General features: G+C 37.9%; 1 protein-coding gene across 1 annotated transcript; it reads left to right on the forward strand.

The window, feature by feature from the left end:
• Positions 1-183: 183 nt before the first annotated feature.
• On the forward strand, positions 184-16,209 carry rgra (retinal G protein coupled receptor a). The gene is made up of 7 exons (XM_088351803.1): positions 184-642; positions 2,609-2,765; positions 7,439-7,560; positions 9,872-10,025; positions 10,101-10,218; positions 14,235-14,348; positions 15,886-16,209. The coding sequence occupies exons 1-7, from the start codon at positions 564-566 to the stop codon at positions 16,027-16,029; spliced, it is 888 nt and encodes a 295-aa protein (XP_088207929.1). The 5' UTR covers positions 184-563; the 3' UTR covers positions 16,030-16,209.
• The last annotated feature ends 5,391 nt before the right edge of the window (positions 16,210-21,600 follow it).

Raw genomic sequence — 21,600 nt, forward strand, 5'->3', positions numbered from 1 at the left:
CTTTTACTCTACCTTGTCAGTCTTGCTCAGAGTAAATAGGTGCCGTGTTGTGTTTGTGAGGTGGGAACTTGGAATCATTAATAAGGGGAGCAATCGGCTGAGGTTAACAGGATAAGCGTCAAGTGTATTGACATCTCCACCATTTTCCTTCTAAATCGGAAAACGCAGCTAGTGGTGGACACCTGTTGGGAGCTATTGTCATCATCATCATTATCCTCCTCATCATCATCCGCAAGCTCACTGCCACGCACACGCAGAACGCGCACAAAAGGCGTGTTGTGCAACTAATCGAGGAGCAAATACGCTTTAGCCCTCGGGGTTGTGCGGTTTTAAGACATTCCTGCGCGGATTGGGGCGACACGACGCGCGAGCTGCGGCTACAAGCTTTACGTAACAAGCCGCACGCTTTTCACGTGAAAGAGCCCTTTAAAAACGACAGCTACCACCGAGGGACCGCAGCGTGAAGCGATAAAGGAAAAAGGGGCGAGCGGTTGTGTGGCAGAGCGTGCGGTTGTTTGTATTTTTTTGTTGCGGGGCTTTTGCGCGACATATCGGCTCCGAGGATGGTGTCTTCGTATCCTTTGCCGGAGGGCTTCTCCGAGTTTGACGTCTTCTCCCTGGGATCGTGCTTGCTGGTGGAGGGTAAGTCTTTCGGGCGCGAGAACTAAACGCGCAGTGGGCGTGGGTGCGTGTGATTTATTCCCTCATTTTGCCATTAACCCTCTGGTTTGTTTTGTTCAGAATTTATTTTTAATAGTGATGGGTCGTTCGCGAGTGAAACGGCTATATGAGCCGGCTCCTTATTCTTGGGGAGCTCTATTCGAAAGTCTCTCTTCTCTCTCTCTCTCTCTCTCTCTCTCTCTCTCTCTCTCTCTCTCTCTCTCTCTCTCTCGCTCTCGCTCTCTCTCTCGCTCTCTCTCTCTCTCTCTCTCTCTCCCCCTATCTCCCTCTCTCTCTCCTCTTTCATTTATTCTATATTTCTGTCTGTATCTTTATATCTTATTTCTCTTTTTCGCTCTCTTTATTTTTCTCAAACTCTCTCTCTCCTTTCCCACCATTTCTTCCTCTATTTATCTCTTTCTCTCAATCTTTCACTGTATCTTCCACTCTCTATATATCTCCTTTTGATTCTCTCTCTCTCTCCTCTCATCTTTTTCTCTCTTAGCAATCTAGATTTTTTTCTCTATATTTTTCTCTATAAAACGCTACCCCACTTTTCCTATATTCTTCTCCCTCTCTCTTTCTCTGTTTTCTCTCTATCTTTCTTTTTTGTTTTTCCCTTGTTCTCTTGCTATGCATATATATTTTACTCTCGCAACATTTGCCTCTATCTGTCTTTCTTTGTATGTCTCTATCATTTTCTCCCTGTATTTCTCTCTTTCTATCTCAATATTTCTCCCTTATTTTTTCTTTATTTCTCTATGATACTCTTTCTCCATGTCTTTCTTTCTCTCTATACAATTTTCCATCTGTTTTTGAAATGAAATGATCTGCATTTATATAAGCGCTTTACAATGTGCTTCACATTTCCCAATAGCGGCCGTGCAGTCATGTAAGGCGCTAACCTGCTTATTGGGGGCATTTGGGGTTCAGTATCCCAAGGACACTTCGACATGTAACACGGAGGAGCCGGGATTCGAACTGCGAACTCTTGATCTCAAGACGAGCACGCTACCTCCTGAGCCACTTTATCTCTCTCTCTTTATCTTCTCTCGTCTCTCTCACTGCCTTTCTCAATCAATCTTTCTCTCTATCTCTATATTGATGTATTTCTTTTTTTTTTTCTTTCTTTCTTTCATTTTCTATTTTTCTCAGTGATTCTTTCAATCTTTCTCTCCTTTCCACTATAATTATCCACCTCTCTTTTTCTATCTCACTTTCTTTATACATCTTTCTATCTTAATCTTCCTCTTCATCCCTTATTATTTATTTTTTCTTTTCTCTATCTTTCACACCCCCATTGTCTCTCTCTCTCTCTCTCTTTATCTTATCTCTCTCTTTGTTTTTATCTCCATGTATTTTTCTGCCTCTTTCTCTCTATTTCTCTCTATATATGTGTCTCTCTCTTTATCTTGCTTTTTCTCATAACATTTTCTTCCTCTCGTTTTCTCTCTTTCTCTTTATCTCTCTCTCTCTCTTTCTCTGTCTCCTCTCTCTCTCTCTCTCTCTCTCTCTCTCTCTCTCTCTCTCTCTCTCTCTCTCTCTCTCTGTCTCTCTCTCTCTTGCTCTCTCTCTCTTCCCCTCCCTTGAAGGCACTCGTGACCAGTGAATATAAGTGGCATCATCTCTCTGTTGTTTGCGTAGTATAAACAATTTGAAAATGTAAATTAGGTGAAAGTTCAGTGTAAATTGAAAATTATAAAGGCAATTATAATATAGTAGCAAAGAACATGTTTTAATTAACTCGAGTATGATATTACATTATTTTTGGCAATATATCATTAAAAAAAGCCATTTGGGAGCTAAAAATGTTGCCTCTTCTTAACGGGTTGAGCTGGGGGGAAAAAACGGAATTCCTATCACAAATGTTTAATCCTTGCTTGCTTATATCCAGCGTGGATATTTCCGCACGCTATTCTGCCAGTTTTCATCACGTGACTTTTCACAGGTCTGATGGGCTTTTTACTCAACGCGGTCACCATCGCCGCGTTCCTTAAAGTGAGAGAACTGAGGACGCCCAGCAATTTCCTTGTATTCAGCTTGGCCATGGCTGACATGGGCATCTCCATGAACGCCACCGTTGCGGCTTTCTCCAGTTTTCTCAGGTGGGTGACGTCACCTGCACTCACTTCTGCAGAAAAGGGCTCACCTAAACAAAAACGCCCAGTAAAGAAATTGTTCACAAAGTTCCATCCTCTGAATGTTAGAATCATACAGTGATCTTTTGTTATCCGCTGGTGTCTTGTTCCAAAAAGATAGACAAAATCCGTGAAGTACAGTCCTTATCATCCATTATCTGCGCCGCTTATCCACAGTAGGGTTGCGGGGGTGCTAGAGCCCATCCCAGCCATCTTCGGGCAGTGGGCAAGGAACACCCTGAACTGGTTGCCAGCCAGTCGCAGGGCACACAACAACAGACAACTCACTTGCTCATTCACACCTAGGGACCATTTGGACAATTAACCTAACATGCATGTTTTTGGAATATGGGGAAAAAAAATGATTGCCCGGAGGAAACCCATGCAGGCACAGGGTGAACATGCAAACCCCCCACAGGAAGGTTGGTAGCTGGATCTGATCCTATGACCTCAGAACTGTGCCAAAGACGTGATAACCACTCATCCGACGTGTCGCCCACCTTAATTTCTATGCAATCAATATACAATGAAATACACTAGGATGCACTAAAACAAAACAAAAAAAAACACCCTTTAACTGGCTCAAGCATTTGTTTGACAACAATTCTTATAGGTATAAATGTCATTTTATTGATGTTGTTTTTCTAATATATATATATATATATATATATATATATATATATATATATATATATATATATATATATATATATATATATATATATATATATATAAACAACTACAACTACTGTAATAAGCGGGAAGACTGTTTAGCCAATCAGACTTCAAACCTGTCAACCGCAGCTAATTGTTTCCCTTTTAATAACTTCAATTCCCCTTATTAACCGATAATACATTTTACAAACACAACGCGGCGCCTATTTACTAAGAGCATGACAGATTATGTAGAATAAAATCTAATAAAATTCATGGAAACAGCACGGCAGCTGAGTGGTTAGCGCATCTGCGGCACAGTTCTTAGGTCATGGGATCAAACCTTCCTGTTCGGAGTTTGCATGTTCTCTCTGTGCCTGCATGGGTTTCCTCTATGGTTTCCTCCCACATTCCAAAAACATGCATGTCAGGTTAATTGGCAGTTCAAAACTGTCCCTAGGTGTGAATAGGTGAGTGAGTTGTCTGTCCCTGTGTGCCCTGCGACTGTCTGGCAACCATTTCAGGGTTCCCTGCCCACTGCCCGAAGATACCTGGGATGGGCTCCAGCACCCCTGTGACCCTACTGAGGATGAGCGGTGTGGATAATGGAATGGATAATAAAGATTAATATACTGGTAATAAAGATAAAAATAAAACTATTTTAAACCATTTACTGTGCGTACTATTAAGCAGCACTGTAATGGTAGACACTCATGCCTAAATTTTGCATCTCGCAATCATTTTCTTCAACGACTGGATGAGCGGTGTAGATAATGGATGGATGGATGGATGGATAATTCATGTAAACAAGTTTATTTAATTTACCAAATAAACATCCGAAAAAATCATTTTAGCATCTTCCTTAGTTCTTTCCCCACTTGCAGTGAATTCATGTTGCTAGATTCAGATTCAGATTCAGATTCAGATTCAGATCTACTTTATTGTCATTCTAGTACACGTGTATACAGAACGAAATGTCGATACATCTGACCCGCACAGTTTCCTTGAATGTACAGATATAAATAAAATTTATAGCATCAACTTTCACATACTTTCTACACGGAATGCAGAACAAGACTTTGTCGAGGATTTAATCCATCCAGCATCTTCCTCTAAGAGGCACTCTCAACCTGCGTCGGCCTGTGCCTTCAGTCTTTTTTCTTACTTGCTGGTTCCTCACAAGGATAAGATTTTTTAGTGTACCACGACGATATTAGCAATTTAAAATTACATTGTCGCTGCTACCAGTGACCAAGAAGATCCGGTATAAGGAAGGCCACACATACTTTACATAACTTTATTCATTGGAAAACGTCAAGGTTTGTGTCATGTTTGCTCCCCTACAGTAACCCAAAAATGTAACGGACAAACAAAAAAGTCTGGAGCTGACCAAAAAATAAAAGCGATATATTTTTTAATATTTTTTTTAAATATAGTGGAAGCTAAAGCGCTTGTAGGTGATAGGAATAAGTGGAGAGGTGTTGTGAAAGGATAGTGGGATGTTTGGACGCGTTCTAAGGGATGGGCAGGGCACCTGTATGATGCGGCAGGGGTAAACCAGTGAAAGCTATCGGGCCCTGCTGTTGAACAGAAGAGTGTGTTGTGTCACCCTCACCCGAGTGACTTGGCCGCTTTCTTGCGTCCCGTTTCATCTAAAGGGATGAAAGCATGACCAACTTGGGTGCCGAGGTGCTTAACTTGTTTGGGTGTTTGGGCATTTGGGTTGGCCATGGTCCCAAAAATTTTGGGTGTGTTTTTGCTACTTTTTCCCTTTTTTTATTTTCTTTGTTTTTGTATGTGTTTGTCTTGCTGTCGGTCTCCCCTCTTGAGGGATATGACCAGGGTAGATAGATAGATAGATAGAATATATATATATGTCCCTCCCCCTTCTATTTTTCTTTTCAATCATTTTTTTAAAAACTATCTGGAGCCACTACGAATGCCCTATTGAACCACATGGAGCTGTAGAGCTGCAGGTTGCTGACCCCCTGCCTGATATAATTAAGCGAAAAAATTTTTTAAATGTCAGATTGGATAAGGTAAGTGTTTTACCCAGTTATCAAAATGGCTAAATATAGATCATGTCAAGAACCAGAAGAAGATCAGGACCCAAACGCGTGACGTTTCTCACACAAGCCTTTTATTTTACGGGAAGTGAGGAGTCATGCACGTTGGGCAGCAGTCTGGCGTGAAATGATAGGAAGCTAGAGGCCGACAAGATCGATACCAATTGCCCGAGTAGATATCGGACAGAGTCAAAAAGGATAATATTTCATTTAGTTTGAAATACTTTTGTTAAATATAACTAAAAGCAAACATTATTTGTTACTTGAAAAACAAATCAAATTTCAGTCAAGTTAATCAAAAGCATGCACTTTCAATCCACTATATAACCGCTTAAAAATACCTTAATTGAAAGTCAAAATTGATTTATGTTGAAATATAAACACAAATATTGTACATTTTCTCACAATAAATATGTCATTTTAGTCCAGAGTTATGTAGCTTTTGCAACCTCGGGACAATTATTGATGTGTTGAGCTTCTTAGCTTCTATCTGGTTTCAGTTGGAAAATAACTTATATTATAATAATTTTCTCTCTTTAGTCCAGACAAAAATGATGCATTTTGTGAGTGAGGATTAATTATTGCCTTTGCATTAGCGCAGGTCTCCAAGGTCCAAGGTGCCATTTTAATAGCAGTTATGGTGGCTGTTATTACTCCGTTAGTAGCCACTGACATAGCATAATCATAAATTACTCTCCATAATGGACTGTGGAGAGGTGGGATCTATAAGTGGCTCACTTACTATATATATAGTGAAGGTATTGGGTATAAGTAACAGGGTTTGCTCGGGTGATTGAAATCCTTGAAAATGCCTAAATTTTAATGTGTTTTCAAGGGTTGAAATGTGCTTGAATTTTGGGTGAAATGCTTGTTAAGGCTTGACATTTCTGCGATGTTTCTTCACAAGTCATCCTAAAAATGATGCCGGCACTGCTCTCTATTTGGATTACAAATCTATTATGGACAATAATTATGAGCAATTCAAACAAACTAAGATAGCATTTCCCAGTGGTAAATTGTAATTGGAAGAACTTCCTGCAAGTGAAAATGAAAGCGCCGTTTTTTTACAGTTATTGTTCGGATCCACAAAAATATTCGCAATTTACCTTTAATAAATGAATTACACCGGATTTATTCTTTTAATGGCACTGGAAAAATTGGAAAAAAAAATAGCATTGAAAGTCTTTAAAAATGTTTTATTTTGGCCATTAAAAAGATGTACAAACCCTAAGTAAAAAAGGATTAAGTAGCAACATTTATCTATTCATAAAGTACTATGTTGAAACAAAAGGACAAAACCCTATTTACAGCCTAAAGTGGTGGGTTAACACATTAAAGCATTGTACTTTATCAACATTTTTTAACAAATAACTTCTGTACAGTCAAATTATCATTTAAAAGATAATTTTGCTGCTATATTGCACTTTTGATTCCATTGTTTTACTTCAGATGATATGTTGTCACCATCATTAGGACGTTGTTGGAAAACAAAAATGTGGCATAAAAATGGTTTTACCTTCTTTTTGCATGTGGAGAAGTCTAATTTGTTGGCGATAGAAAGCATCTTTCCCTGCCTTTTGGTGCATTTGTTGACATGATGTTTTCACAGAAAGTAAAAAAAAAAATCACAAAGATTTGTATGTAATATAGGTTTATCAAGCTGTTTTATGTATGTGTACAATTTAGAAACCAAAGTTATTGATGGACAGGCAGATACAGTCATAAAAAGGGTTGGGGTGACTGTTTCGCCAATCAGAATGCAGAACACGTGCACAATAAAAATAAGCGAAGTAGTGAAACCGGGAAAGGAAGCAGCGATACAGCGAGGAATTCCCGCGTTAGCGACATTGAATAAGTACATTTGAAATGATGAGAAGGGAGAGTGTGACATGAGTGTGTAACCCCCTCTCTCTTTGCCAGGTATTGGCCTTACGGCTCAGAAGGGTGTCAAACCCACGGCTTCCAGGGCTTTGTGATGGCCCTTGCCAGCATCCACTTTATCGCTGCCATCGCCTGGGACAGATATCACCAATACTGCACAAGTAGGTTACACAAACGAAAACTTTCAATTGTTTTTTCTCATTTTGTAATTTTTTTCATGATTTTTTTACACATTTTTCGTAATCTGTAAAATTTCAAAATGTCATGACAAAATTTTCAATTACGTTGTTTTCCACACACTTTTCATATGTACTCGCATAAAAGCCAAATTTTGAACCCTTAAGTACAATCCTCGCTTAAATCGACTTATCAGGTCGGCTTGAATGCGCATAAATCTAAATGAACACAAGGGGGCGTAGCCACCCAATGGCACACGGGTGTGCTGTGTCCTCATGCTCTCCTCCTCGCCCAATGTCTTCTTCGTGTTCAACTAATCAGTACCGTCCCCATTGTGTTTGAGAGAAACCACATCTCATTTAATTGTGATTTAGTGTGTTATATTGCTTTGTTTTGCCCATAAAATGTGTCACAAGAAAGTTGATGAGAAGATGGAAAAGTTAAAAACTTGACCACAATGAGTCGAAGAAGAAAGTAATTGCGAGATGCAAAAATGATGCATGAGTGTCTACCATTGAAGTACTGCTTAAAGGTACGTACAGTAAATGGTTCAAGAATTTTTTATTTTATCTTTATTACCAGTATATTCATCTTTATTATCTACAGATTCAAATAAGGTCTTGGGAACTTCCTGTGTGGGTTCAAATCCAGCTACCGGACTTCCTGTGCGGAGTTTGTATGTTCTCCCCGTGCTTGCGTGGGTTTCCTCCGGGCACTCCGGTTTCCTCCCACATTCCAAAGACATGCATTTCAGGTGGATTGGCCGGTCCAAATTGTCCCTAGGTGTGCGAGCGAGTTGTGTGCCCTGCGATTGGCTGGAAACCAGTTCAGGGTGTCCCCTGCCCACTGCCCGATGGTTGCTGGAATGGGCTCCAGCACCCCCGCGACCCTACTGAGGATAAGCGGTGCAGCTAATGAGATGAGATGAGATTCAAATAAATATCGTTTTTCATGGTTAAACAAACGAAAAAACATTTTGTTTACGAGTAACCCTAACACTAATTCTGAAACAAAAATGCTGTTCTCTAAATATTACATCGATGAAAATTCATGGATAAGACAAAACTTTTGTTAAAAAGAACAGGCCAAAAGGGCATATTGTGGACTTCTTTTTAAAAATCATTTATTCTCAGAAAGATAGAAAAAGACCGTTATTTGTTGTCCTGAGAAAAAAACTACACCAAACTCTTAATTAAAGCTAGACAAATAACATTATGAAAACAGACTACAAATGTTGGCTTATATTTGAATCAAACTTGACTACTGGTGAATGAAAATAGGATGAGTTTAACTGATAGAGATTACAACGAAAAAGTGCAAGTGAAATTTGACTGTAGTATAATATTATATAGGATATAACTAAATCTATTTAAGAATGGCTGATAAACAGTTTTAGTATTTTAGTATTTTGGTTGCCACAAAAAACTACTATATACGCCTATACTGCATATATGCTGACCCCTCAGAATGCTTTGAAAGAAAAACATACCCAAAGTTCTAATAAAATGTGGACCTAATTATTGAAATATGTCTTATAAGTTTAAGGGATGCCAGTTTGTTATTTTGACTATTGAACCTCATTGTTATTCATTATTTTGACTATCACTGCTACTATTATGCACTGCTATCACCATCGTCACTGTTGGCCAATCATGACTTTGTTCTTTGATTACCACACCCTTGAGGGTGGATCTGCATTTGTAACCTAGTGCACCCAATAAAAATAAAAGGCTCAGGGAATGGCTTTTATAATATATTTGGAATTGGGAGGGTTACTTTCACAGGCCTCGCCTGTTCTCCTTCCAAATTTAAAATGTATTGATGTCTGCTTATTTTGAGTGTCTACTAAACTATCAGTTTATCAGTGTTGATAATAAAAAATGTAATAACGGTCATAAACATTAAAAAACAAACATTTTAAACCAATCATATTTCGCAAGATCCTTCTTTGACTCGATCGTTGCTTTCTATCTTACCATATCACTAACTAAAGAGATAAAACACTCTAAATCACAATAAAGTGAGATGTGGTCTCTCTCAAACAAATTGTGACAGCGCCAATTAAACAGGAAAAAAAGATCAGGTGAAAGGGGAAGCAGGAGGACACCATATGGTTTTGGGCCATTGTGTGGTTATACCTGTCTTACCTTGTTTTTATTTTGTTTTACATGCATATAAGCCAAACCCCTGATTTCCATATTGTATTTTATAGTTCTAATTTCAGCTTATTTGTGAGCATACACAGTAAACACATCAAACTATAACACCAGCCTGAAACCACTGCTTCCTTCTCAGGGACGAAACTGCAGTGGAGCAGTGCCATCACTCTGGTGATCTTCATCTGGCTCTTCACCGCCTTTTGGTCTGCCATGCCTCTCATTGGCTGGGGCGAGTATGACTATGAGCCTCTCAGGACTTGCTGCACTTTGGACTACAGCAAGGGGGACAGGTACAAAACAAAGAAAAAATAATCTGAAATCCCCTCCTCCTTTACATGGCGCTGACTTCTACTGTGTCCACACAGGAACTATGTCTCTTACTTGATCCCCATGAGCGTCTTCAATATGGCCATCCAGGTCTTTGTTGTCATGTCCTCCTATCAGTCCATCGCACAAAAATTCAAGAAGACCGGAAACGCCAGGGTCAGTACAAAGGATGAGTTTGTACTCTTGCTGAATGAACAAATATTTCTGCTTCACGTGATTTGGATTTTCATAGTTATGAAGTATTTTGTCGCTAAGGAAAATACACATAACTTATTGGATATTTCAAAAAGGAAAAATACATTTACAATATAGTGTAAATGATAATCATAATTGTAAAAATATTGAGCTAAAATATATGCCAAATTGGGTCAAACATTATCAATAAGGTACTTGGATTATTTTAATGCAACTTTTGGCGTTTTTTGGTACACCTCTGGTTGGTTGTTATAATCAAAATGAGCATTTCTTCAGTATAGTATTAAAACCAGATTACTTGTATATACTTTTTATTTTAATTGTTTCGATACCCTTTATTTATGTGAAAAGATTTTGTCGTGTTTTTTAAGCAAACTAATTTAGAATTAGCCAACTGTGCGTTGTTGTTTTTGTACTTTTTTAACACCAACAACCATCAAACTCTCTGTAATATTTAGTATGAAATTACACAATTTGTTTTGTTGTTTCAAACAAAATGACCCTACCCTATTATATAAAACCAGAATAATCTCATTGTTTTCCCCTTGTTTGAGTTGTTACCGACAAAATTAACAAACTTTGCCTTGTTTTCTGTGCATGTTTTAAACACCAATAAACAATAAACAGTTTGGAATGCTTGATACAAAATGACAAAATTTGGTTGGTTGTCCAAACAAAACGACCCAAATTTCTAGTATAAAACCGGAAATATCTCATTATTATACTTAATTTTGTTAGTTCGTTTTTACAAACAAATCAACCACTTTTAGAGTAAAAAGTGCATTTTCCGTACAAGTTTAAAACACCAAAGCTTTTTTGTAATGTTTTCTAAAGATTGCTGCAATTGACTGGGTTTTTCTTACCCTAATTCTTTTCTAGAGGCGGGGCTTCATAAAACACCACCTTGTTTTTTGGGTGGTAATGCACATTTATTTGTGGGGATCATAATTACTAAAAAAAACTCAACGAACATAGGCCTCTTTTGTTCAAAACTACAATTTCTTTAGCTTTCAAACATGATGCTTAGTATATTAGGGCTTGTTTTAGGTAAATTATGTGTTGTTTATTGGGTTGTTTTCTACAGTATTTAACAGTTTTAAGACTTGATTTAAAAAGAAAATACAAAATGTTCTGTTTCTGTTATTATACTGAACAAATGTTTCTTTTTTTTTTTTTTTTCCAAATCAAACAAAATGATCATTTTTTAATGTTACTTACAACCAAATTAACAATCTTTGGTTTGTTTTATGCACCCAACAACCACATAAACAGTTTTGGGATTACTTGGGGTTACTTTAAAAATGTGATCCGTTACAGTTACTTGGTATCTGTTAAAAAATGTAATTAGTAACGTAATCCGAATACCATAATATTGCAGAAAATTAACCTAATTACTTTAATTACTTGTGGATTACTCCAATACAAAATATGCCAATAAAATACAAAATAAACATGATATAAATAAAATTACAGAATTTTGTTTAAAATAGATGAACAGTATAACCTGGAAAAAAACTGGGAGAAAACCAAGGTCTGCTAGGGTCTTCTAGTCCTACAAAGAAGTACTCTAATTTTAACAAACGGGTCGAGTTTATTAAGCAAGAAAAAAACTTTATCTTAACCTGTCACACAAGATATGCTCTTTTTTATTTCACATTAAGATCATATTAAGAACCAAATATTGTCTTAAAAATAGCAAGTGTTCACTTTCGAAATTTTCAACCAACTCTGGGATGTCTTGTGTCCAAGTTCAAGTTTTACTTGAGTGCAAAGCCTCTTGACAATACTCAACTTTATTGGGCTGAGTCAAACATTCTCACAATATAACACAACAGTTATCGTATAGTGATTTTGAACTTCAATTACTGCAAAATACAAAAAAAGACAATCATATCTACTAAATGTTCCTGAATCCATCACTAATGCGCAACTGTGTTCCCCTTATCAAACTGCAGGCTCACTCCACTTAAACAAAATGAGTGCTAATTTGAAGGAGGAAAAAAAAAGATGAAATAACAAGTGTTTTTACCTGCAACACAGAACGACATGCAGTCTTTACAATCTGCGCAACAGACACGAACGTTACTATGTTGCGCATGCTTGTTATGTGTAAGAATTATCTCTCACTGTTTCTCGAGTTTCAGTGATTGAAATGATAGTAGACACAATTCGTCTATCAGCGCATTATGTACAGTATATGTAAATATACTTTTAAAGACAATTGTAAAGTATTTTACCGAAATATACCTGTAATTTGATTAGCGGTACATTTTTTTCATTCTCGTAACAAAATAAAATGAAAAATGTTTGTACCCTATAGTCGTCACATGTATTCTGTTACCCACCCAAGCCTGTTCGTAAAGCAACGTGTTTTTATTTTCTATTTCTTCATGCAAAACAAAGGCGTAGTTTTGGCATAGGCAAAAGAGATGTGTGCCCATCCATAATGAGTGATCACTTAAAAAAAGCTGATGTCCCCACCAATGCCAAGACCAAACCTATGTACAGTATGTCCTTAATCCAAAACAACCCAGAATGTTGCATCACTCTATGCCCAAACTGGGTCCTTTAAGAACTGTTCGTTTTAAGAGTGTAAAATATAACCGTAACACGGGGGCCGGCAGAAGCGGCATTCCCAAAGCTCCATTTACAGCGCTTTGAAGTGACTCACTGAGAGACACCACAGGAATGCTCCCATCGTTTGCACGTGCAGAGGCACGCACATGCATTCCTAATTGAGAGCAACACAACAAATGATGTAGGTCATCATCAACCAAAATCTTTACGCTTCAGTTAGCAAAGTGGGCGGGAGCTAACAGCTAACGAATCGCCGAGGTGCAAACGGGTGACGACTGCTGTTGCCATTCTGTTTGTTGCCGCCAGCTTTTTATGTTTCGTGGGGTCATTACTCACAGACACAAGCCTGTCAAGGCATAAACCATTATTAATGACAAGTAGCCTACCGTCAAACACATGGGGCCCATAAAACTCAACGATTGGAATTCAATTCATATAGTCTTGTGTGATATTGCTTTCACACACAAGGATCCAGGAGTATAAGGCAGATGGAATTAAAACTACTCTAAGGGCCAGAGTTGCAGAAAAACAAAAAAAGTACCGTATTTACACATTGATCGATCAGTCAGAAAATATAGCAATTGCAAATAATTGCATAACTTTAAATGCAACAAAAATTCAACCCATATTGCTGCGTCTAGTGTACCGGATCCCATCCACTAGACCCCTAGGTAAACAGTCAAACACTTGAAAAGTCATATCTTATCATCTATTTTTAGTCACGGTACCAAATTGTTGATGTCATTATTGAGCCAGACCATGAAAATATTGTCAGACAATAAAACTGTCTGTGTTACTACCGATTTGCAAAGTCTTTACGATGCGCACAAGTTTCTGAACTGAATGACAATAAAGACATTGTGGGAAGTAATTCGGTCGTCCTGGAAAACATAAACGAATGGCCACGCGTAATTAAAATTTTTGTCATGTACAATGCTTAGTTTGAGCTGAGAAATTTTCAACAACATTCTCTTTGCTCTAACATACCTGGTACAGTGACAAAAATAGAGTGATATTGAAAAGACCTAATACCTTTGAAAAGTGTCATCTGCATCCCTAAGGTTCTAGTGGTACTCCACATAGCGATCTGGGTTCAATTCTTGTTATTATTAGTGATGCAATTGTGAACGAATATCGTTAGGAATTAGTGCTGTTACCAATATTTGTTTTGATCTGCATTGCCACTGTTACTATTCAATTGTGGTCAAGGACTGATCACTAACCACACAAACACGGTCATGCATTTCCAATTTTGTCCGCATATAAGGCACACAAGTTGATACGGCGCACATTCAAATTTCCGTTCAATTTGGGTTATTTCGGATGCACCTTATAGTCTGGAACATAAAATGCATCTAATACTGTGAGAGAGTTCTGACTTGTCCAATCATTCTCTGCAGTTCAACCCAAACACTCCCCTCAAGACCATGTTGCTGTGCTGGGGTCCCTACGGGCTGTTGGCTTTCTACGCAGCAGTGGAGAATGCTAACCTGGTCTCGCCTAAGCTTAGGATGGTAAGAACATTCACCTTGGGAATCTACATTCTCCAAAAAGGCTTTTTGTGTGATCTAAACTACAGGTTCTAAAGCTATTTATAAATGTATGTGCTTTGGTGGTTTTTCAAGGTCAAGTGGCCCTCTTTAACTAGTACTTCCCTAAGAATCAATGGATACACATACCATACATACATACATACAAACATAGTATGTTATTGCTGGTCGTAGATTAAATGCTTCATTTAATGTGTGTGTGTGTGTGTGTGTGTGTGTGTGTGTTTGTGTGTGTGTGTGTCTATATATTAATCTCTCTCTCTCTCTCTCTCTTGTGCTCTCTCTCTCTCGCTCTCTTTCTACCTATATCTATCTATCTACCCTGGTCATATTCCTTGAGAGGGGTGACCGACTCTACCTAAATAATTAAGTAAAATAAGTTGGTGTCTTAGTTTCTTGGAACCCGATAAAGTTATAGGCTACAATGCACCTGAAATTCTAAATCATCAATACCAACAAAATCATGTCAAAGCTTATCTTGGGACCGTTTCACTAAGGAGCTTCAAACAAAAGCTGACTCTAACCCTGAGTTCTTAGTTGCATTAGCCTGATAAAGAAAACACGTGCTTCATTTGAAATAGGACTATTGTGGTATTCCAGTTTTGCAAAGTTATGTAAACAAATAAAATTTCAGGTTTCAGTGTCACTGCAAGTAGATCGATTGAAATAGTTGCGTTAGTCCATTTTTCGCATTCCTGTTGCTTGTATATGCATTCAAACGGTCTGATTGTGTGCGGGCATTAGTGTAAGTCCATGCTTTTAGCAAACCAGGCATGAGCACAACTTGTAAATACAAGGAATGCAGTAATTGAACAAGCAAGGTATTTTGCCACGGAGTGAATGAAATCGGAAATGATGTCTATTGGTTCAATTATATCACTACCAATTCAGCTTTGTAATAGATAAACGATGAGGACGAGAAAAATCCTCACCTGTAATATCTTTATTTGTAAATACTTAAGAAAACACAAAAGAAATTAACGTCTGGAAACATTTTTCAAGAGAAATGAGTCTATGTTTTTGCCAACATTATTCATATGCAACAGGAGCAAATTGGGAGGTTTGACGAACGGTACTTTATTTATTTTTTTTAAGTATTTACAATATTTTGACTTTTGTACCCAATAAATGAAGTCCTCAACCTACACATCTGAGTTGAACAGCTTGGAAGTCATCTATCAAAAATGCTGTGCTTCAATGTTAGGTCACTGGAGTTTCCTTTAATCCACAAGGAACGATGATAAGCGAATGAAAGACTGAACCCTCATTCTCTGTTTTTTTGTAGTTTTCATTTTGTGATCAGCTTTTAAATGGCCATTTTGATTGGTATCATGGTCGGAAAACCTAGACAAATTAGGGTATAACGGCACAGCAGAAAGCATCATTTTTTGCAGCTTTGTTCTCAAATTTGCGCATGCGGCTTCTAATCATACGCGCTTTGTAATCCAGAACTTTCTGTAACTAAAGCCCTATTGTGGTTTCCCGCACATGTGTGTCGCAGATGGCCCCAATCCTGGCCAAGACTTCCCCAACCTTCAATGTTTTCCTGTACGCTTTGGGCAACGAGAACTACCGAGGAGGCATCTGGCAGTTCCTGACCGGGGAGAAGATCGAAGTGCCTCAAGTTGACAACAAGACCAAATAATCTTTGGCAATGTTGCACATCCGTTTACGCTAGTGGTCAATTTCTCCTACAGGTACACAAGCGGGTGTTCTTTGTATTACATGTTTGCGTCCCTACCTTGTCTGTGACGTGATGTCCTCAAAGTATTCTTTCAGATTGTATATCGAAGACAATAAAATTAAATTTCCTCACAAAACTCAAGTCAATTGATTTAGCCTTCATTACGAAAGTCAAAGGGTTATAATTTGATTAAAAAACATGAATGTATCCTTGTGATCTGATTACAATTTTTGTTTTTAATTTCACAGGACAATAGATGAAAAATTTACTTCAAATTTGTATTTTAAAACAATATTAAAAATTCAAGATAACTGAATTGTTTGTAATTCATCGTTTGTATTTTGCAATTGCCCATCCAGCAAGCGGTCACGCTCTGAACGTCACGCTTGTAGAATTTGCACTAATCGCGGAAAACAAGAAGACTTTTGTACCCCGAGACCCCCACAAACCCCTTTCCATTAGTCGGGGATTAGTCAGCCGCCCCAGATTACGTCTGCATGCCTCCAGATGCTTAACTCGCACAAGCATACTAGTGGACTAATACTTTTTCACCACTTGAATTGATACTCTTGGATTTAGATTCCTGATTGATTCTAATTATAATGTAATAATTATATTCCCCATGTTATGTTTTGCGTGTGTCACTCTGTCAATTGTGTTGATTTTAATTGGATTTGTGTCAATTTTACCATTTGAATCACCATGGTTAGTTTCAGGACCAACAGAATTTGTCCGTAACCTCCAATTGCGCCACAATCCATTCCTCTTGTGCCTGAAATGAGATGGGGGTTTTTTTTAAAGAGAAAAAAAACGTCATTTGTTTCTGCATTATCCAGAAACTGCTGGGTTAAAAGTAAACCCTAGATTAGAGTCTGATAGTGACTGAGCCAATGTTGTTGTTATTTATACCCAGCGCAATTATAATAAAAATTTAATAAACAATTTGAGTGGAAATTTCACCCAATAAAGTTCAAAAAGGAGAAAGGACACCAAGTCATGTTGTATGCTAAAGGCTTCTAAGAAAAACTTTCGCTAGTATAAACAGGGTTTTTACCACCACTCAAAAGAAAAAAAAAGAAAACTGACAAATATTATTAATTAGAATCAAGATCAAACAAATTTGTCCAAATATATATATGCTAAAACACTCTCGCCAAAATTGCTGTCAACGTGGATGAAGTAACATTTGAATATTTGAAGTGGGGGTAAGAAGTAACCCATATTTTTATATTTTACTTTAAAAAACGCGTCAAATTGACACAAGTGGTGGGCTGGAACATTTCTGACCCATTTTTGGAGAATTGTTTTTGACCTGCATTTTTTAGGAGGTTGGAACAAAGTTACGCTTTTTTTTGTAATTGCCTTACACATAGGGTTGAATAAACAGTACCAAAATACTCTCGCAGGTTTTTTCTAACCCAATTTGGGTCAACACATTTTTTTTCTCCTTATGTTATATTCTCAACATCTGAAGACAAATCGGCACAGTTAGTGTGCTGGTACATTATTTTGTTTTACACAAAAGGTATGTTTGGATTGAAAATTATGCGTTTCGTGTCGTGTCTTGACTTCTGTTGTCTTTTTGTTTTGTTGGGCTATACAGCTAAACATGACTTGACTTGACGTTTGTTTTGTTTGGTTTGGTATGTTTTCATTTCTTTTTGTTTTGTCTTGTTTCGATTTAGCTTTGTTTTGTTTTATTTTTGCTTTGTTTCTTTCTGGGTTTTTTTCTTGTTTTGGTTTTGTTTTGTTTTGTTTTGTTGCCTGTTGTTTCCGTTTTTTTTTAGTTTAATTTGGTTGTACTTTCTCTTGTTTTTTTTTATTTCCTTTTGTTTTGCTTTGTTTTTAATCAGTATTGTTTTAGGAATTTTGGTCATGATTGATTTTTGGGGGAGTTATTCGTGTAATTCATTTTCTAGGTTAGATAAAAATACACAAAAGATTCCGGCAGTCCTTTCCTGTCCCAGTTTTGCTTGTTTTTTGTTGTTTTTACCCAATTGTGTTTTGTGTGGAGCGGTCCAAATGGATTTGTTTCCAAGATGTTCAAATGAATCTGGTGGATCCAAAGTAAAGAACACAAAAGTAACCAATCTTTTAAACTCCACAGCGAATGGGTTTGGAAAACATTTTAAATATGTGGCCTACGCCACTCTGTTCTTGGACAAATTTAAACTGCATTCCATTTTTTGGGGCGTGTGACTTTAGGAGCTCCACTGTAAATGATTTACAGTGTCCTCGTTTCTGGGAAATGTTCTTCTATTTTCTTTCTTTCTTGACATTGTCTTTGTTCCACCCTGATCTAAGTTTAGTTTATCAAGCTGATTTAACGTGACAAAAGTGCGGTCACTTCAAACTCATCTGTCTTTTCTATGTTTTTGATCTACTCCACGAGAGTGACGGGCAAATATAATGAAAGTGCGAAATGTATGTAATTAGAGGGAAGTGCTGGCGGCAGATAATAACATCCAGAGGTTGTGGCCGGTGCCGGGAAGGCCCACGCTAAGCGGCTTATACGTTGACAGCCCGTCAGTTGTATTGTGTCATCGCAAGTGGCATCTGTTAGCAAATTTCGCATTCAAAGGTATAATTTCACAGTGTCTTAAAGGCATTCCTGAATTCATAAACAAGCAACATGCTTTTTGTCTACAATCTAATCACCGTTCACGAGTATGTTCGAATTATTTTCTGAGATAAAGCATTTTGAAGACAGCATGTCATCCTGAGATGTGACGTTATCAGAGGAAAACCAAACCCTGGCAAGCCAGTCGCCATATTGTTATACATGTTAATTAGTGGAAGAGGTTACGAATGTTTTAAGTAAAGTTTTGGCGTTTTTTGTGGAGAATTCCTAGATGTTGTTTTGCAAGGGAATACAGTAATGGTACAACAAAGGGTGAGCAGCCAAAAAGGTGAAAACCAGCTAAAACAAACACAGAGAGCTGCTAACGGGGTGCTAACTCGGACTGATCAACAAAAGCGGGCGAAGGCCTCAGGAGGTTGGCTGACCAAAAAACATGCTAACCAGGAACCATGAACAAAAAGCGGAAATGGCGATAAACCCAAAGCCACCCGGGGTTCAACAAAGGGACATGACGAAGCCAGCGCTAACGCCAAACAACACACGGTGGGACGAGCACCAATCAAGAGCAAACAAAACAGGAAAGCCCTCAGCAGCCTCGAAGCTAACGGGGATTTAGCCAGACAAATTTGTACTTATCGTAACACACATCGTGAAAAATACCAACAAAAAGACACAATCGCCTTCCTCGAAGCAGAAATGAGCAGCTTGCAATCGCTGTTCTTTTCAGAGGTCGCCTGACATGTGTTAATGGGATTTGCCATTTTGAAAGTGTTGTCTTCCTTCAATGACTTCACACCTATACAGGAAAACCAGCCTGATTGGTCAACTTTCTCGAGTCCGTCTGGGCGTGGACTATGCTGAAACATATTTGCATACTTGTGGGGAGGAACACTATACGTTTTGTGGCTAATTGAAAAATATATATGGTTTTTGGAAATACCTTTAAAGCACATTTTGTACAGTACCACTACACTTGAAGTGACAGTGTGTATTATGTAGTACCTCCTAGCGGTAAAGAAAATAACCTTCATTCAGCAACACATTAAAAAAAAACGTTGATTTAAATAATAGGCAAAAATACATGGACTATTATACCAATGTTAATTTTGATAACTATTCATAAGTTGAGACATTTGTATTTCTTTTACATAGTGGAATCTACACTTAGTAGTCGCCGCCATGTTTGTCTAGCACCTTTGCTAATTTGGTACTGTTTTATGTTTGCATTAGACAACACATTGCGATTCAGAGGTCAAATAGTAGATAGATGGATTGAGTATTATTTAGCGCCTCCTAGTGGTAAAAAAAAACAAAATTCATTTTTGAAAAAAATATTGATTTGAATAATAAGCAAAAACACATGAACTATCCACATAAGCGTGTGTTTTCTTAAATACTTGCAAGTACAGAAATGTCTATTCATTTTAAATACTATGAGGCACACCCTGATGATTTCCCCCCACCTTTCTCCTCCTGGTACTTTCAAAAACCTTGTGAACTGACGAGCATAGAATATCTCCAAGAGCTGCACACTATCATTGCATCTTGAAATCGCAAAGACTCAAACGTCCACGTCTTTCCAATGACCAAATAAGCAGTAAGTTTTCTATACATGCACAAGTGTATGCAAAAAACTATTTGAACTGGTACACTCATTGTCCTCATTCGCAAGAAAACAATGATTTAACACCACAGTATGGCTATTCATGTACACTGATGCAAGTAGCACAGATGTGTTTTCCTGACTAGTGAGAACATAAGTAGTGCTTTAGGTCCAAAAGTCTCATTCTATAAAGTACATTGAAAGAGCATCCATCCTAGGCCGGGCAAAAGCAGTACAAGAAGGAAATTGACGCTATTTGGTCATTTTGAGTTACATCGTTTGTATTATTCCTTGTGCCTTGTAGCACTTGCTTTCGGTTACACTACACAATACAGCAACATCTAGTGGTTAAATATTACAAGGTGTCCATTTAAAGTACACTTTAGACGGTAACACTGCACTGAAAGATACAAATACAGAAAGGTTAGGTCAAGAGAAATACAATAAAATGGTTAAATTTTCACTAGCCACCTCCCACTAAGGGGATACAGAAAAACAGACAGACAGACAGACAGACAGACAGACAGACAGACAGACAGACAGACAGACAGACAGACAGACAGACAGACAGATATAGATCTTCAACATCACCACTACAGAAACGCTTCATAATAAAGAAACTGAATGACTGTGTGTTTTTTTTTTCCAGGAGCTTCCTTCTACTAAACATATTTTCGTACTCAGAGTCCACGGAGGATTACATCCTCTTCTCAACCAATGGAGTTATCATGTGGGCTTTTTGAGAGGCTTATACAGCAACATGACCAACAAGAGGGAGCTTTGTGGGTTAACAATGTCGAACTTTCCCAGACAAAGAAAAAGAGAGAAAGAAAAAAAGAATCTAAAGACGAAAAAAAGGACCATTTTGAGGAGGGTGAGAATGAATTACAAGTCAGCCATACAACATGTGAGACCAATTGTGGTGAAACTCAGAATACCATTTAGTGGATGCAATTTGGCCTTTTAAGTACATTATGATGTCACTATTTTCAAGCCCCTGTCGAAAAATCAAGACTTGAAAGTAAAGAAACAGTAAAGGTGCATTAAAAAAATGATAGAAATAGGAAGTTGAGATTTAAAGGTATTTATTTAAAATGTCACACAGTTTTTGCAAAGGGAAGGGAATTGTATGGGTAGGTGGTATGGGTATCGATGAATATTTTGGATCAAGAAGAGTAATGTATCTAGAAAATGTAGTATTGAGCATCCGTATAGATAATTGATCCATCCATCCATTATCCGCACCGCTTATCCTCAGTAGGGTCGCGGGAGTGCTGGAGCCAATCCCAGCCTTCCTCGGGCAGTGGGCAGGGGACCCCCTGAACTGGTCTCCAGCCAGTCGCAGAGC

This window comes from Urocampus carinirostris, chromosome 13 (assembly GCF_059441175.1).
Source record: "Urocampus carinirostris isolate Australia breed hairy pipefish chromosome 13, RoL_Ucar_1.0, whole genome shotgun sequence".
NCBI lineage: Eukaryota > Metazoa > Chordata > Actinopteri > Syngnathiformes > Syngnathidae > Urocampus > Urocampus carinirostris.

Excerpts from the sequence above, each read along its gene's own strand:
- rgra (XM_088351803.1), top strand. The coding sequence starts at position 564 with ATGGTGTCTTCGTATCCTTTGCCGGAGGGCTTCTCCGAGTTTGACGTC. Across the intron at positions 7,561-9,871 it reads ATATCACCAATACTGCACAA|GGACGAAACTGCAGTGGAGC; the intron begins GTAGGTTACACA and ends CTTCCTTCTCAG. Across the intron at positions 10,219-14,234 it reads AGAAGACCGGAAACGCCAGG|TTCAACCCAAACACTCCCCT; the intron begins GTCAGTACAAAG and ends CATTCTCTGCAG.